At 38.3% G+C, this 16,580-nt stretch overlaps 2 protein-coding genes across 4 annotated transcripts; both read left to right on the top strand.

Annotated features, from left to right (window-relative positions):
* The first annotated feature begins 1,081 nt into the window (after positions 1-1,081).
* On the top strand, positions 1,082-3,951 carry LOC147307377 (uncharacterized). Its single transcript, XM_086275482.1, has 6 exons — positions 1,082-1,241; positions 2,028-2,135; positions 2,385-2,645; positions 2,733-2,893; positions 2,968-3,098; positions 3,250-3,951. Exons 1-6 carry the CDS (start codon positions 1,121-1,123, stop codon positions 3,398-3,400), a joined length of 933 nt encoding a protein of 310 aa, XP_086131608.1. The 5' UTR covers positions 1,082-1,120; the 3' UTR covers positions 3,401-3,951.
* A 3,652-nt stretch (positions 3,952-7,603) lies between these two features.
* LOC147307376 (hepatic lectin-like) lies at positions 7,604-12,005 on the top strand. 3 transcript variants are annotated; one of them, XM_086274660.1, is made up of 6 exons: positions 7,604-7,742; positions 8,133-8,222; positions 9,950-10,216; positions 10,291-10,457; positions 11,029-11,165; positions 11,242-12,005. In XM_086274660.1, exons 1-6 carry the CDS (start codon positions 7,604-7,606, stop codon positions 11,396-11,398), a joined length of 957 nt encoding a protein of 318 aa, XP_086130786.1. In that variant the 3' UTR covers positions 11,399-12,005. The 3 variants fall into 3 exon arrangements, with proteins under 3 accessions (XP_086130786.1, XP_086130785.1, XP_086130784.1); XM_086274659.1 differs by lacking the exons at positions 7,604-7,742; positions 8,133-8,222 and adding exons at positions 9,002-9,156; positions 9,593-9,682; XM_086274658.1 differs by lacking the exons at positions 7,604-7,742; positions 8,133-8,222 and adding exons at positions 9,003-9,171; positions 9,593-9,682.
* Positions 12,006-16,580: the final 4,575 nt, after the last annotated feature.

Genomic DNA, 16,580 nt, shown 5'->3' with positions numbered 1-16,580 from the left:
GGCCTCTAAGTTGGCATCATGGCCTTCGGGGACGGCCTCCGGAAAGATTTCGGCGCCGCCGCTGGCATCGCGGCCGACCTCCGGACCTGCTCAGTGGCTGCCACTACCTTCCAAGTGGTCGGCCGCCTGATTGGTTTTGCCTCCGCCGCTGTTGCCGTGTGCACGGTCGACCTCCAGAACTGTTTGCCCGTCGCCGCCATTGCCATGTGCACGGTCGGCCCCCTGAACTTTTCATGGACTCTTGTTGGGTTCTGATTTGGTTTTGTTTTTGATCTGTTTTCCTGTGTTCTTGGACTGTTTTCTTGTGTGTTTGGACTCTTGTGCTCCTTTTTGTTTCAATTGAGATTTTTAAAAACTCAGTTTTTTTTTTGTTTTTGTTTTTTTTTTTGTGCAAAATGGGTTCAAAAACACAAACAACTGTGGGATACTATTTGTCCGTGATTTGAACAGAGGGAAAAAATTGTGGCAGGATCAGCCTGATATTATTTGGATCCCACTGTAACTTTAGAACTAACATCTCCGGAGTAGTTAGTCATTAAAGGAAGTGTTTGTTCTGTGATTTGGAGAGCCCAGCGCCTGCTCCAAACACAGGGATAACCAAGAGTTGCCTCAGCCTCCCCTACACACACACACACACACACACACACACACACACACACACACACACACACACACACACACACACACACACACACACACACGGGGTGGGCCCCACACTTTGGGAACCTCTGTGTATGTTGTGTTGTCCTTTGTCTCAGGTTGTGTTTAAATAATTTCAGAACCTGGCATTCTTGTTAAAAAATTAATGTGTGTGTGTATGTTGCGGGTGGGGGGTTACTCATGGACAGTGCAGAAAACATTATTACTGTCCAGCATCTAAGACGGTTAATTCGGCTATAAGAGTCAGCACATTCAAATCCTCTGTGTTTGAAAAGTGAATGCTGCAGCAAAATGAATAACAACTATTTCACTTCTCCTTTTTTCCCCCCACACATTCCACATTTTACTGGAATTGATTGTGTTCAATAATTTTTGATGAAATCAGCAAGTTCAGGTTGCGTTATCTCAGGCCAGTTGTTATTCAAATGCACATATGACCGATGTTGACTGAACAGTGAGAATGGAGGAGAGGAGAGAACCCACGGGTGGTAATTTTAATGGTGGATTTAAGGAATTCATTTGTGAAGAAGACTTCTACGATGAAGAGCATCCTCATCATCATCAGTCTAACAGGCACCAAGGTATAATAAATTAAATTTGTGTTTAATGGGCTTCCGTAGTCTGATTCGGGTGTCTGTTGGTTATTTTGACCAAGTTTGAACATACCACTGCTAAAATAAGTTGAAATAAGTTGAATACTTAATTCTCACAATTAAGTATTCAAAACTTTCAGGCACCAAGCAGTTCTTGATAGTATAGTATTTGTAGAGTTTGAGTGGTTTATTCTAGTCTGATGTTTGATCTTTATTTAAATTCACTTTCCTATTTTGGAGTATTTGTGTTTTGTTCCTTTATTACTTTCTCTCTTACTTCCCCCTTGTCTCGTCCTGTGTTTATGTGCCCTTGTTTCCTTGTTCTGGTCATTCTTTCTTGTTTTGTATTTTAGGTTCGTTTTGCTTCCCTCCCTTCATTCCTAGACTGTTAATTAGTTTCACCTGCATCTCATGCCTCACCTGTTTCCCATCCTCATTGAGTTCTGTTTTGTTCTGATTCTCCGTTTCTTTGTTGTTGCAGTATATTTCATATTTGGAAACATGTCTGTTTCCTGTGTGCAGCGCTGCTTGGCTCTCGTGTTCTTATTTATCATTTCTGCACTTTTAACACTTTTTTTAAATTGGGCTTTGTATTAATATTAAAGACTCACTGTTTTGGACTGCTTCTTTTGGGCCTGTCACTACACATGATTTAAGTTCAGCAAGTAGTAAAAAGATACATTAAGTTGCCTTTATAACATGTACTTCAAGCAAGTGTTGGTCACGAAAGATTTGTCATTGTCATTAAGCTGAAAATTCTTCTTCTCTGTATAGTGTCCATGTTCACTATGAGTCCTGGGAGATGTCACAGACTGGCTGCAGTGAGCCTGGCCCTACTCGCTGCTGTTTTGCTGATAGTTGATATTGGCCTGGGAGTCCATTGTAAGTCAGTCTGAGGACGTGCAATGCACAGAATCATTCTTATTATCAAACAGATACTGAATTTTGTTAACAATCCAGAACAAAAACAAAAAAATGTTAATAAATAAAAAATGGCTAAAATTATTTGTACTATGTACTAAAATATGATTGTTGTTTGTCAGTGTCAGTAAATAATGTTATTTACGAATAAGAAAAACGGTAAAAAGAACTAACCCTATTTTGTAGTAACACTGTCTTGTTATCTTGCAGATAACAAACTCACAGATTCTCACCTCACCCTCGATGATACCGAACGCATCAGCAAAGAGCTCATCAACCTCCAGGACACTTACAAGACTGCAGTGGAAACCATGAAGGATGCCAGCAAGCAGCTGGACAGTGAGATGAGCCGTCAGACACAAACCAACTGGGAGCTTGAACACCAGACAAAACGAAGCAATGACTATAAAAGTCAGATGGAAAAAATCACAAAGGAAATTGAAACTTCAAGATCACGCTTGTCAATGCATAGTAAAACCTGTTTTATTATTTCTGTATATAATAAAAATGATTTGTTTCATAATTTTCTATAATAGTGGCATTATCTTTTGGAAACAGGCGATGGCTGCAAACGCTGTCCTGTGGGATGGATTTTAATGAACTCTGTATGTTACTACTTCTCCTTGAAATCAAATGAAATGAAAACATGGAAGGAATCCAGAGATTTCTGTCAGCTGCAGGGAGGAGATCTTATAATCATAGACAGCCAAGACAAAGAGGTTTGTTAGTATTTCTGTGGAGACCATTCATATTGATTTTTTAAAATTAATTTTAATCTTTTTTTTTTTGTTAGAACTCGACAGTAAATTTCCTAATAAATCATCAAGATGCCTCCCAGCTCTCGACAGACTTCTGGATCGGACTGAGTGATTCCAAGGAGGAAGGGACTTGGAAATGGTTGGATGGAAGATTTCTTGTTCAAGGGTAAGAGTTCAGTATGCTACACACAGTGAAACTGCCACTTACAAAAAATGAACTTCTCCTCAATAATATATGTGGCTGAGAGGGAAGATGAAAAAGTGGATGGATTGAAAGAAAATGTTAGCTCTGTAAAGTAAAGTGTCTTTTACTTCAGGTACTGGAACGATGGAGAGCCGAACAATCTCAATGATGAAGACTGTGCAGCCGTGTATCCCAGAGTAAACTTCTTCAAAGCTTGGAATGATGTTAGATGTGGAGTCAGAAGGAAATGGATTTGTGAAAAAGCACCAGAATCCATGAGCTAAAATGTCTAATAAGGCATACAGTCTTAGATATGTAAACTATCACATATTCTTTAAATCATAACATGCATAAGGTGGTTTCACTTTGTCTTCACTTTGTTTTCTGTACCTCTCACTGTCTCTATCGCTCTCTCTCAGCGTGTCCACCCTTTATGTCATGAGCACAGTTGTTGTCTGGCTGTGGTTGCAGCTATAACTGGTAATATGACGACTCTTTACTGCTCCTAATACTCCTATTATCATTAGCCACAGAAATAATCATGACAGGAGTATACTGGCTGACAGTGTAACTGTGTCCCATCACTTACTGCGAAAGGAAACTTGGCTGCCTGTAATAACATGTAATAACTATAGAAGATGCATCCTTCTATGTGTTTTGCATTGGGATGCTGGCCTTCAACTCTCTGCAAAGTCAATTAATTACAAACCCTAGTAAACCATGTTTCATCATCATCATCAACTTTATTTATAAAGCACTTTAAAACAACCACAGCTGACACAAAGTGCTGTACATTGGAACTGTAAAATAAAATTACATGAAATATAAATAAAAACCAAATAAATGAAGAGTGAAATCATTAATTAAATAAGTACTTCAATTAAAAGAGAAACTGAGTCTCACTGAGGTTAAAAGCCAAGGAATAAAAGTGGGTTTTAAGACGCGATTTAAAAGTGGACAGTGAAAGGGCCTCTCTAACGTGCATGGGCAAATTATTCCATAATTTAGGAGCCACGATAGAGAAGGCCCCGCCCCCTCTGAGCTTCCTCCTGGATCTCGGTACCTCCAGGAGCAGCTGGTCAGCTGACCTGAGAGACCGACAGGGTATGTGGGGATGAAGAAGCTCAGAGAGGTAAGGCGGGGCAAGACTGTGAAGGCATTTAAAAACAAACATGAGAATTTTAAAACGAACTCTAAAAGACACAGGCAGCCAGTGCAGAGAGGCTAGCACAGGGGTTATATGCTCTCTTTTTCGAGTTCCTGTTAGGAGTCGTGCAGCCGCATTTTGAACCAACTGCAGACGTGAGAGCAATGACTGACTGACCCCCACATAAAGTGAGTTACAGTCCAGGCGGGAAGAAATAAAAGCATGGATCACTGTGTCAAGGTGCTGCCTCGAAAGACAAGATTTTACTCTTGCCAGTCGCCTGAAATGATAAAAACTGGATTTCACTGCTCTGATTTGGTTGTCCAATTTAAAATCACTGTCCAACTTAAAACCAAGGTCAGTAACAACAGGTTTAAAATAGACTTCCAGGGATCCTAAAACAACAGAGGAGGACTCACAGGGACCACTGGGTCCAAACACCAACACTTCTGTTTTCTTTTTGTTAAAATTTACAAAGTTTAGAGCCAACCAAGCTTTAATGTCATCTAGACATGTCAAGAGAGGTTTTATGGAGATACGCCGAACACTGGCGCCACCGGGCCCTCTGACCACCACCAGTAGGCATTGGGTGAAGTGCCCCGAGCCGGGGCTCGAACTGGCAACCGTCCAATTACATGACGAACTTCCAACTCTTGAGCCACAATAATAATAATAATAATGTGTATGTGTTAGTCCCCGTAGGGAAATTACTCCTCTGCATTTAACCCATTCACCCAGTGAAGCAGTGGGCAGCCACCAATGCAGGGGGAGCCCGGGGAGCAGTGTGTAGGGACGGTACCTTGCTCGGGTGCCTCAGGGTAGCTGTTCAGTGGAGTCGAACCCCCGACCTTCCGATCATGGGGCAACCACTCTACCTACTGAGCTATCCCTGCACCAATCTGACAGATAAGACCTAAACCAATTAAGTCCAGTGCCACCAATACCCACTACATCATTTAATTGAGAAATTAAAATATTGTGGTCTACTGTGTCAGTGGCAGCAGTTAGGTCAAGCAAGACCAGAACAACATGGTTACCAGAATCACATGCCAGAAGGATGTTATTAAAAACCCTTAATAATGCAGATTCTGTGCTATGAAGGGTTTTAAAACCTGACTGAAAAACCTCAAAGATTCCATTTTCATCTAGAAAATCTTTCAGTTGACTAAAAACAATTTTCTCTAAAACCTTGGAGACTAAAGGCAGCTTGGAAATAGGCCTATAGTTCGCTAAAACTGTGTGATCAAGGCCAGGTTTCTTAAGCAGTGGCTGCACTACTGCATGTTTGAAATTTGCAGGAACCATACCAGAAGACAGACTGCTTTTAATAATGTCAAGGACATACTGTCCTATACTAGGAAAAATTTCTTTAAAGAATTGTGGAGGGACAGGATCCCGAGTGGAACCTGTGGGCTTAATATGGCGAACCACATCCTCTAAAGTGGAGAGCGTCACAAGCTCAAACTCAGTGAAAACAACAGCGTAAGGGACAGAGACTGAGGGGTCAGAGTCAGGAGCTGTGATAAGAGCCCTGCTGGTGATGACCTTAAATAAAAAAGTTCAGAAAATCAGTTCAAATCTCAGGAGAAACTTCCAAACAGACATTCAATGGAGTATTAAGAACAGTGTCAATGGTCCTAAATAACACACGTGGGTTATGACAGTTGGAAGAAATAATATTTGCAAAATATTCCCTTTTTGCCTCTTTAACAGTGTTCTGGTAGCGATGCCAGCAGTCTTTGAGAATTTGAAATGATACATGCAGTTTATCCTTTTTCCACCTCCGTTCTGCTCGACGACATTCCCTCTTAACAGCACGACTGCTCTCATTAAACCAAGGCTCAGGTTTGGCCTTGGGCTGCCTGGTTTTTAAAGGAGCCACAGAGTCCAAGACGGTTTGACAGCAAGAATAAAACCAGGAATTAAGCTCTTCTGTGTCAGAGGAGACCAAGTCAGAAGGGCCACCGAGCTGATTAAAAGCAGCAGAAAACTGCGCGGCAGTGGCGGGGTTAATAACCCCACAGCTCCGAGTAGCAGCACCAGATTTAACTACAGTATGTGTAAAACCAACATTGAATAACACAGGCATATGATCTGAGAGTGCACAGTCACAAATCTCCAAGTTAGTGACAGGCAGACCATATGACAGAACAAGGTCCAGTGTGTGTCCGTGCTCATGTGTAGGGCCACGTACGGACTGTACCAGGCTAAAAGAGTCAATAAGGCTTAAAAAGTCCTTTACCAGTGGCTTATCAGGACAACATACATGTATATTGAAATCTCCAACAATAAGAACACTATCATAGTTGGGTATAATCCCAGCTAAAAAAATATCAGAGAAATCACTTATGAAGTTCTTATTGTATTTCGGGGGACGATAGATGACAGCGCAGAAAACCGGGTTTGTACGACTCACCTCAAACGAGGTAAGTAAGTCCGAAGCTGGAGAATGAAGGCTGTAGAAAACACTGCTTACATTTGTAATCCTATTTGTAAACGGTCGCTGTGCCTCCACCTCAAAAGTTTGTGTGACTTCTTTAGTCTCCTCCCAACTTGTAAGAGATAAACTCGTCATGTGCAAACGTACCCATATCCATACTTTACAAGTGAAACATGACCTCTTTAAGTAATTGTTAAATGCCAAAAGAATGATTTATATGATGGGCCTGAGAGGTGAAATGCATTGCAACTTAAACACCACACCATAAGTGATTTTGGGAGACATTATGAAAGAGCTGCAGAAGTGACAGAAATGGAAACACCAAGGATTACACTAAGACATGCTTAAAAGAAGAGGAGGATTCATCCGTGTTGTGAGGGAGAAAAAAGGTACAAGGTAATGTGTGTTCTAACTGAATGTGTCACTGTAGAAGCTCCTCATGAGCTTCTACAGTGTTTTTTTCTGCTTCTGCTATGGTTTCTGTGCTTTTGCAGCAGCAAACCTTTTTTCTTGAACACAGGTTGCTATTGAAACTGTATCTGACAGCATGGCAAATCTGCAAGCACCACTATTGGACCAACTGGTAAGTATTTGCACATTCTTTCTAATTAAAGGGTTTCCAGGTAAGCTGACAACAGTTTTTAACTAAAAACATCAAATAATAATAAATAGATCACACACACATACACATTTAATTTTTTATTAATAGTTGCTCTGTGCAAAAAAAACCCAAAAAACAAAAACTGAGCTTCAAGGGTTAGAGTTTCAATTTTTTTTTTACAGTGCAAACTATGTCATCGTACAAACAGAACTGGTTTGGTTGATCTTGTATCACATTTGGATTTTCTTTCTAGGCTATGAAAAAATAAACTAATAAAAGCTTCATAGGACACCGAGGAAATGAGACTATGGGACATGCCCACACGTGTATTTAAGGCAGAAGAAAGCAGAGCAGTGCACAAAACCTGCAGCAGTGCAATGGAGACACAGAGGAAGACAGGATCAGTTTCCTTCAACAACTATAAAATATTTAGAAACGGTATGGTCTTAAAATTATATGTTGCCTTCTATTATACTTTCTGTTGAATTTATCAGTGTTTAGATTTTCATGATTGAAGAATCCTTACTAATAAGAAACAAGGAAAGTAGTTCAGGTTCATCATCATGATCATCAAATATGACATTTTATATATTTAAAAGTGTGCAACTCAAAATGAGCTAAAATACCTTCTGAGTTACGTCATCCGAATTTCTGGTTTTTCATTTATTTGCTGCACCCTTGAGCTGTCGGCTGCTGTCAACAACAACCTGATTAAAAATGAATTCAGATTGTTTTATTTATCTAAAACCTTTCCTCCCAAAAAGCAATATTGTCTGAATTCAGACACATTTTGTCTTTTTAAAATGTATGTGTGACCCTGTATTATAGGTGGAGATGGATTTAACCAGTGGGTTATTCTGTGTCTGGGACTCTTGAATGCAGTTCTGCTGATAGTCGCTGTTGTTCTTGGGATTAACTGTGAGTATTAGAGTTTGTGTGACCTTACAATTTTATTTTCTCTATTGTGTAGAATTTCACAATGCACGTCGACCCTGAGTAATCCCATAAGGAGAACTGATACCTTTTTTTTTCTTGATTGCAAAATACTTAGAAATGTAATTTGACCCCATCCATTTCAACATGACAATCATTTTTAAACAGTTTTGCTATAATATCCAACATTTAGTTGATCTTTACATGCCTTACATAATCTAATCTAATATAAAATGCAATGTTTCCCTGTTTAGGTGCCAAAGTCAAAGAGGGCTCCTTGCACATTTCCAACCCAGCTGTAACACAGCTCTTCAATGAGCTCGACTATCTCCGAAGCAACCACAGTGATGTGATCGAAGCTGAAGAGGAGGCCAAGAAGGCGTTAGAGAGCGCGATCAACAACCACTCACAACTGGGCCGGTTAGACTCTTTTGGCTGCAGTAGCTCCAACTATAAACATACTTTTCTCACTCTTTAAACTTCGTGCTGCAGATGTAACTCGCACTCACTTGTGCACAGAGAGGCCGTCTCTGTTTTCCCCACAACATTCAACCTGTGGCACGGACCATCAGACTGTTTTCTTAAAGCAGGCTATCCCTGTAACATGCAAATTTTTCTTACTTTTATTTTTTCCGCCCAAAACTTGAGGGAGCCACAGCTGAGGACGAAAGAGCCACATGTGGCTGCCGACCTCCATCCTAAATCAAATTACTGGTTTTCACAGAAACACGAACAGATGTCAATGGCCCAGAATTCAAGGCAGAACTGATACACCCACAGCAAGCATTACGTATTCAAAGTCAGTTTTTTGAGGCTATAAAAGAGAAGTCAGACAGATCAGTAGGCATTACAACCAACACTGCAGTCATGGATAATCCACAGAGAAGGCCAAACGAGAACAATGACACACCGTCCAATGGTATATTTAGGCAAGGTACGAGTTTCTTCCACAGTGACTCGTTTAGCCATCACTTTTTCTCCTCTTTTCTTTCCATTTCATCTTTTTTTTCCAGGTAGTTTCCTGAAGTCAGTGTTGCCTATTTTAGTGGAAGAACATTAGTTGAAATCATTCTTAAATATTTGCTAAACCTGTGTGCTTTTGTAGGATGCTTGCATATGAAGTTGTATTTGTATGAGGTCAGATAAACCTAAATATAGCTACAGTAAATAAGATGTGTTTTCTAATGTAGCTGGTTTGTGGCTTGACCGCAAACTCATTGCAGCTGTGAGGAAATACAGTTCACTTGTTCAAGCATGCCTACAAAGCAGAAGAAGCTAAGAAGGAAAATGTAAGTCAATTGTGTTTTCTGCCAAACATTGAAACATTACAATATTTTTATGTTTATTTACTAAAGGTGGATCAACAAAGTACCCACCGATTATACCGTTCCTTGGATTGCTGAACGCTGTGCTGTTGATAACGGCTGTTGTTATTGGAGTTAACTGTGAGTGTGAAAATTCACATTAAGTTTCGTTTCCCACTTTTTTTAATTTGGAAACTTACTGATAAACTGCTGATAACACACTTTCACTATAAGATTTTAGAGTAATCATGTTAACACAAGCAGTAACACATCTTTTAAATAGAAAATGTTCTAGTTTGTTGATTAAAAAACTATTTTAGTTCCTTCTAAACAAAACTGTGTCAAGATTATTTTCCAGTACTTTGAAATGTGATTCAACTATTGATATTTTGACACAAACATTTTCAGGTGCCAAAGTCAAAGAGGGCTCCTTGCACATTTCCAACCCAGCTGTAACACAGCTCTTCAGTGAGCTCGACTATCTCCGAAGCAACCACAGCGATGTGATCGAAGCTGAAGAGGAGGCCAAGAAGGCGTTAGAGAGTGCGATCAACAACCACAAAGAAGTAAAGGTGAAAATTGAGCAGCTGAAGACCGTCAATGATGGTTATCAGAAACAGATGCAAGCACTGCAAGTGGAGAAGGCAAACCTGAAGTCCAATGTATCAGCTTTAGGTGAGAAACTTTTATCCTTATTTATGTTTTCTTGTGTTAACTTGAGAAGATGAGATATCCTTTGTTTCTCTCAGAGGGATCTTGTGGCGGATGCCTCCCTGGTTGGGCTCTTTTCAACTCGTCCTGCTATTTCTTCTCCTACACCGAGTCCTCTACTGTCAAAAAGAACTGGCATGAGAGCAGAGAGGACTGTGTTAGTCATGGCTCTGACCTGGTTGTGATCGATAACCAGGAAGAGCAGGTGGGTTGAAAATAAGCAAGAGAGGAAAATTGACAAAAAGTAACTAAACAACACAAGTTAACAGCTTGACAGAAAGTCATTAACATGGATTTGAACTTTGCTAAAATGAAGACTTAAGAACTTTATTATTCCAAACAGTCACACCTTATTTTAAGTATATGATGTTTTTATTATTTATTTGCATCATCGTTGTTACAAGATCATCACACTACAAACAGCCAGCAAGCATGATAGGAAAACCAATAGTTCATTCTGTTACTAACAGCAATCAAACAGGCTAATCATGTTAGCAGTACTGTATTAGCAATGAACACAAAGTAATGCTGACTGGGAAGGTTTAGAAATTTAGGCACAAACTGAGGTAGATTCACCCTACGATACATCAGGAGAAGAACACAGATGTAGAACAAAATGGGTTTTGCTGCTCTACAGAAGGCAGAGTGCCAACAAATGCATTATAATTCATTACTTATAAAATCCAGCATCATAAAAGGAAAGACTGAGCTTAGACAAAATTGAAGCTAAATAAATATTCAAATATACTGATTTTTTTTTCTTTTTGGTTACACAGAAATTTATCAGTAGCAACATCCAAAATATGAAAACCAGTGATCAGTGGTGGCAAAGCGGATTCTGGATCGGTATCACTGACATAGAGACTGAGAACAGATGGGTTTGGATTAATAATGTCACAGAGGTCGAGCAACGGTGAGAGCTGAAACAATATTTTTCTTGTTTGATAATTCATTAAACATATTTTTAAATGAATTAGAATTTTTCTCAGGTACTGGATGGATGGCGAACCCAATGACCAGGGAACCCACGGAGAGGATTGCGGGGTTGCAGTTTCCTCCATCTTTAATCCCTGGAAGACTCGTTTTGATGGAAGATGCAACGGGCATAACTTACACTGGATATGTGAAACGCCATCAACCTCCTAGGACCTGGTGTCCACATATGTGGACATCACATTTTGGGTTGTCTAGAACAAAATACTACATTTTGCTCTACAAGGGCCTGATATCCACTTACGAGGACATTATACTGCCACTGTTTTATCGAAATTTAAAGGGGATGTCCTGATATGTGGATCTCATTTTTCTCAGGAAAAAATAAATAAAAAAATCACGTAATTCTTTGTTTTTACATTCATCAGGTCCCAATCAGCCAAAATAGCAAAGAGAAATCAAAAATGCATGCCATTAAAGAGTTCAGGTCTTAAGAGGTTAAGATAAACTCTACTGCTCAAGCAATTACTTCAGATGATCCTGATTGTACTATAGCAGTTGTTGCTATGTCCTCTAGTCTTGCAGAGTATATTACAGTGCAGGTTTGAACATTAATAAATACATTGAAGACTTGTGTTTGGATTTTTAAAATGAATTTTGACCTGTATCTTTTAACTGTATTTTAACCAGGGGCAATTCTAGGATCAGAGCTTTGGGGGTGTTGAGCACCCAGAGAGCTGCCCAGCCAGCCAAGATACACTTTACTCGTCACAATGAGACTTCTTCCCTGTCTCTTTCGGTCCCTGCATCCTCCCTGTCCTCGTCGTCTGTTGTCTTCATCTCCGTTATCAGTCATCATAATTTTACCATCTCTGTGCAAGTCTGCAAATTTCTTTATTAAATCATAAGATTCTTAAATTCATCAAGTCTCTCTGCCTGGGTCCTCATCATAAAACATGACATCACTGTTTTGTACATTTTAACAATTTAATCCCACATTTGTGAAAGAAAAGCAAAACACTTTTTTGAAAAGTCTGTAACAAAACCATCAAATCTGATAAAGGTTATTTAAATGCTGCAAAAGAAGAATGGATTGGAATAAAAAAGGAAAAAACATCCTAACCTTAATTACTGGGAGAATAATGAATGATGCTCATAGTGAGTAAGAAGTAAACTGAGTGCATTTTTTGGACAGAGATTCACTTTTAATGTGTTTGTATAATATAATACAGATACATAAAAAACACTCCCAAAACAGAATAAATTATTATAAAATATAAAAAAAAAAAGAATATAAAAATGGAGGCAACTTTGCCTGTGGTAGAATGTATACAATGCATGAAAAAAATCTTTACTGCAGATACTAATTTCGTGTTGTAAGATTTATGAGTTTCATGCTTTCATAGTGGTCCTTAGGAGAGCTTGACATTTTTATCAGGTGGTCCACACTGTAAAAAGTTTGAGAAACACTGATAAGTGTCTGTGTGCTTTTGGAAAACATTTAAAGCTGCAGTACAGAATCTTTGAAACAAGCTTAAAACATTTTTAGAAACAGAGCATCTGCTTCTCTTTACAGCTCCTCACTCCACCAGGGCTGTTTGGCTCTTTCTGATAGTGAGCAAATGTGATGCACGTACTGCGGCAGTCATACAGACAACTGGACGGTCCAAAGGTTGGCCGACCTATTACTGGCTGAGGTTTTAGCAGAGTTGTGGCTGAACCACATAAAAATATATCATTAATTTTAATCTCCCTGATCAATTATAATGTTATATGAGTAAAATCAGGTTTTTTTCAGTTTCTGTTGTGCCTGTCACTGCTCCCTGTCTGTTTTCTTACCTGGTTCTTCCTGACCTTGTACTTTCTCCTCACGTTCCCTCTTTCCTCTCTCCCTCTTCGGACTGACAATCATACACAAATAGATTGTATTCAATTAGATGAAAAATTAAATTAATATAAAAAAATACTATTAAGATCGCTAACAAAAAGTCCTCTCTCAGTGTACTTTCAACCAAAAGGCAAATAACCAAACCACATGAACATGTAATAAAATATATAAATATTGAAACACTGATTCGACATTATTCTTGATTTTACACGTTTACCTGAATGTGGCTCCTTTTTTTTAATCTATAATTTTATTGCTAAAGTGTTACGTCCAACCAAGTACTGTATGCTTTTTATATTTTTAGTAGTGTGTCACACAAACAGCAAATATTGTCAAAAAAGTAAGAAATCTTTGGGGGTGCTTTGATTCATTTGTGCTGAAGCACCCCCAAAAATGGGCTAAAATCGCCCCTGATTTTAACACTTGTGCTCAGGTTTTTATTGTTCGCAGAAGACTTTTTTTTTTTAATGCTCAAACACGGAACTTCTTGTTTCAGATCATCTGAAAACCAATATTGTACGTTTATTTGGTGAATTTTAATTTAACCAAAACGCACTTATTGAAGTTTTCTCCTGTTAATTGGTGCAAAACAGACATGACACCCAGTACTGGTGCTTGTTTCTCTTAATCTATGCCAGAGACTTAAAACTGGTGAAGGTTTGATACTGAAAATATAATATATTTGGAACAATGTGAATTGATCAAAATTTGATTTGGTTGCACTTTTAAATTGTTAATTGATTAAATGTGTTTTTAAGGCTTTAAAATCTATGTGACTAACATCTGTACTTGTGAAGTTGTGAGAGCTCAAAAATACTAGAAAGTAAAGTAACAATCTAAATGTAACACTGAAAAAAATCAAAGAGTAAAACACTCTCCCTCTCCTCACTCTCATATTGACATGCAATTTTACTAGGTACATCTGTGTGCCCCAAAAATATCTGGGCCAGACTAAATCTGCTTCAAACACAGCCCCCACAGTGTGTTTTAAAATAACTTTTAAAGAAGTCCAGACGCTTTTCTTTGCAAGCTCCTTTGACCACATACTGTATAGATTGTAGATTACTGTAGACATACTGTATACTGTAGACTGTAGATTTCACTATATTTTTCAAATCGCACTGTTTTAGTAGAATAATAAAAATACAAGCTATTACACAAATTCAAATTTTCATTCCTTCTGCAAATGTGCTCTTATGTTTTTTTTTGTTTTATTTTGTTTTTCTAGATCTGACTTCAGAAAACTTGTCTAAGAAACTACTAACAGATACTATGATGCAATTTTTTCGAAGAAACACATATCCTCTTTTTTTTGAAGAAGTAAATTGACAGCACATCTTACAATAAATTACTCTACCTTAGCTATAAAGCAGGAAACAGACAGTGCTGCTTTATATGATAACAACAAAATCCACTTATACATGCAATTAATTAACATCTAATTTATAAATTAACTATTAATCCACAATTATCACCCCTATAATCCCAGTTACATTATGACATGTTGTTTAGTACTTTGTTTTTATGAGTTGCAAAATTGTGGCTCGCTGGAATTAAAAAAAAATTTTTTTTTGCTAATTATGCATTTAATAAAACATCCATACATCGTTTTTACCTGTTTAACTGATAAAACTACAGTTCTGCAGTAATTGGCTGTAACTGTTGATTAATGTAATTGTCGAAAGCTATAACCAGAGGTAGAATGTAACAGACAATACGTAAAAAGTATTCATATAAGAGAAGAGCTTGAGAAAATGTGGAGAGTGAAGGTAACAGTGGTCTCAGTGGTAATTGGAGCACACGGTGTAGTGACTCCCAAGCTAGGCGAGTGGCTCCAGCAGATCCCAGGAATGACATCCGAGATCTCTGTCCAGAAGAGCGCAGAAGACCTGCTGATCAGGCACATTGATTGGTGCCTGATCAGCAGTACCTGTGAGCATAGACCCTGCTACAGTGGTCAGTTGAGGACTTCACATAGCACGCCATGGCTGACTGATCTGGGTTGGGACAATGTCATAGGGCAACTTCAAGGTGGTGTCCCAAAAAAACAAGTTGTAGCATTATTTGGAGTGAGCATTTGAAGTCATATATTGACTCCTGTGAAACTTTAGTTTCATATATGAAATATTTTTAGGATTCATTTTTTGAACACTGCCTCTATCCACCAATTTTAACCCCGAGGCAACAATGGGTGGCCAGAGACAATGTTTGAAAGTGAATGCAATGACTAAAACAGTGTCTGAGAATATTTAGTGAATCGTATATTTCACATTCAAAAAATAATTTCTGAGTGTGTTAGGGCAGCATAATTGTGACAAAGGTGAGGGATGTATGAAATATTCTCTTCACCAAAATAGATGTTAATAATTTAATAGTTCAAACTCATAGCTCCTGTAGTCTTCAGTAATGAGTTAATGTTATTTTATAGTTTCTTACTAGAAAATTTAAGTTCTTTAAATTTGTTACTTATAAGCCTGATGATAGTTTTAAAGTAAGATTTATGATAATTATCATATTTTAGCGTGTAAAAAGTGTAAATCAACGCTTTCCATTTATTTGATGAATGGTATTCTGCTGGTAGTCGTTGGAGTTCTTGGGATAACTGTGTCCATGACAGTCTACGTGACAAAAATACAACTTCAGTTTCCCTTTTCTGTAGAATTTCACAATGTCCGACCACCAAGAAAATGAACGCTGAGCAACTATATAAGGGGACAAGGGGATTTTACATGTTGGAAATTTATTTTGAGCCTTTCATGGAAACATGCTAATGTGGTGAGTTTTGATCAGAACTGCTGTTTGTTCCAAAGTTTAGTTTGATGTTGGATATTTTACATTAAAGACACAAACACACAGATGTGATGTGATCGAAGCTGAAGAGGAGGACAAGAAGTTACTAGAGCATGTGAACAAAAACCATGAACAATGAAAGGTGGATATTGAGCAGCTAAAGACCATCAGTGATGGAATATTACAATTCTTGCAGCATTCATTCACACAGTCAGCTTACTGATTGCATGATCACTGCAGCCTCCAGGCTTATGAATTTAAGGTCAGCATCTTGTATCAGACTACCTCTTGTGAAATGATCACTTTTTTATTACTCTTAATTGTTTTACTGTGTTTATTTTTGCATAGAAAACTTTTTGTCTGTAATTGTTGAGTTTGCATCTTAGTATCATGTTTACCTGAGTTATCAGACTGCTTCAGATTGAGTAGATCTCAAATCGGTTGGCAGAATAGGTTTTAAACCACAAAATACGGACATATTTAATTAAATATGTCCAAGGTAGTTCCCTCTGCAGATGTGCTCTCTCTTTATTTAGATTGTTTCTGACATTTACATTTGTCTTAGAAACTGTTTTTCAAAAGTTATGATTTTTAGAGGAACATATTCTAACTCTTTTAAAGAAGTAAACTGATAATATCATGCGCTGTACACGTGATGGACAGCAGCTACTCTGTCAGGCCTAAAATGAATAACAGGAAGCAGCCACAAAATTCACT

This window comes from Aulonocara sp. 'chitande type north' Nkhata Bay, linkage group LG19 (assembly GCF_057382095.1).
Source record: "Aulonocara sp. 'chitande type north' Nkhata Bay isolate Kocher_YH1m ecotype deep benthic linkage group LG19, A_spYH_male_GT1.1, whole genome shotgun sequence".
NCBI lineage: Eukaryota > Metazoa > Chordata > Actinopteri > Cichliformes > Cichlidae > Aulonocara > Aulonocara sp. 'chitande type north' Nkhata Bay.
This window is presented reverse-complemented; position numbering and strand designations above follow the sequence as displayed.

Bases quoted from the DNA above. Each gene is read 5' to 3' on its own strand.
- LOC147307377 (XM_086275482.1), top strand. From the start codon at position 1,121: ATGGAGGAGAGGAGAGAACCCACGGGTGGTAATTTTAATGGTGGATTT. The intron at 1,242-2,027 runs GTATAATAAATT...TTCTCTGTATAG, and splicing joins TCAGTCTAACAGGCACCAAG to TGTCCATGTTCACTATGAGT. The intron at 2,646-2,732 runs GTAAAACCTGTT...TTTTGGAAACAG, and splicing joins ATCACGCTTGTCAATGCATA to GCGATGGCTGCAAACGCTGT.
- LOC147307376 (XM_086274660.1), top strand. From the start codon at position 7,604: ATGAGACTATGGGACATGCCCACACGTGTATTTAAGGCAGAAGAAAGC. The intron at 10,217-10,290 runs GTGAGAAACTTT...TGTTTCTCTCAG, and splicing joins GTCCAATGTATCAGCTTTAG to AGGGATCTTGTGGCGGATGC. The intron at 10,458-11,028 runs GTGGGTTGAAAA...TTGGTTACACAG, and splicing joins TCGATAACCAGGAAGAGCAG to AAATTTATCAGTAGCAACAT.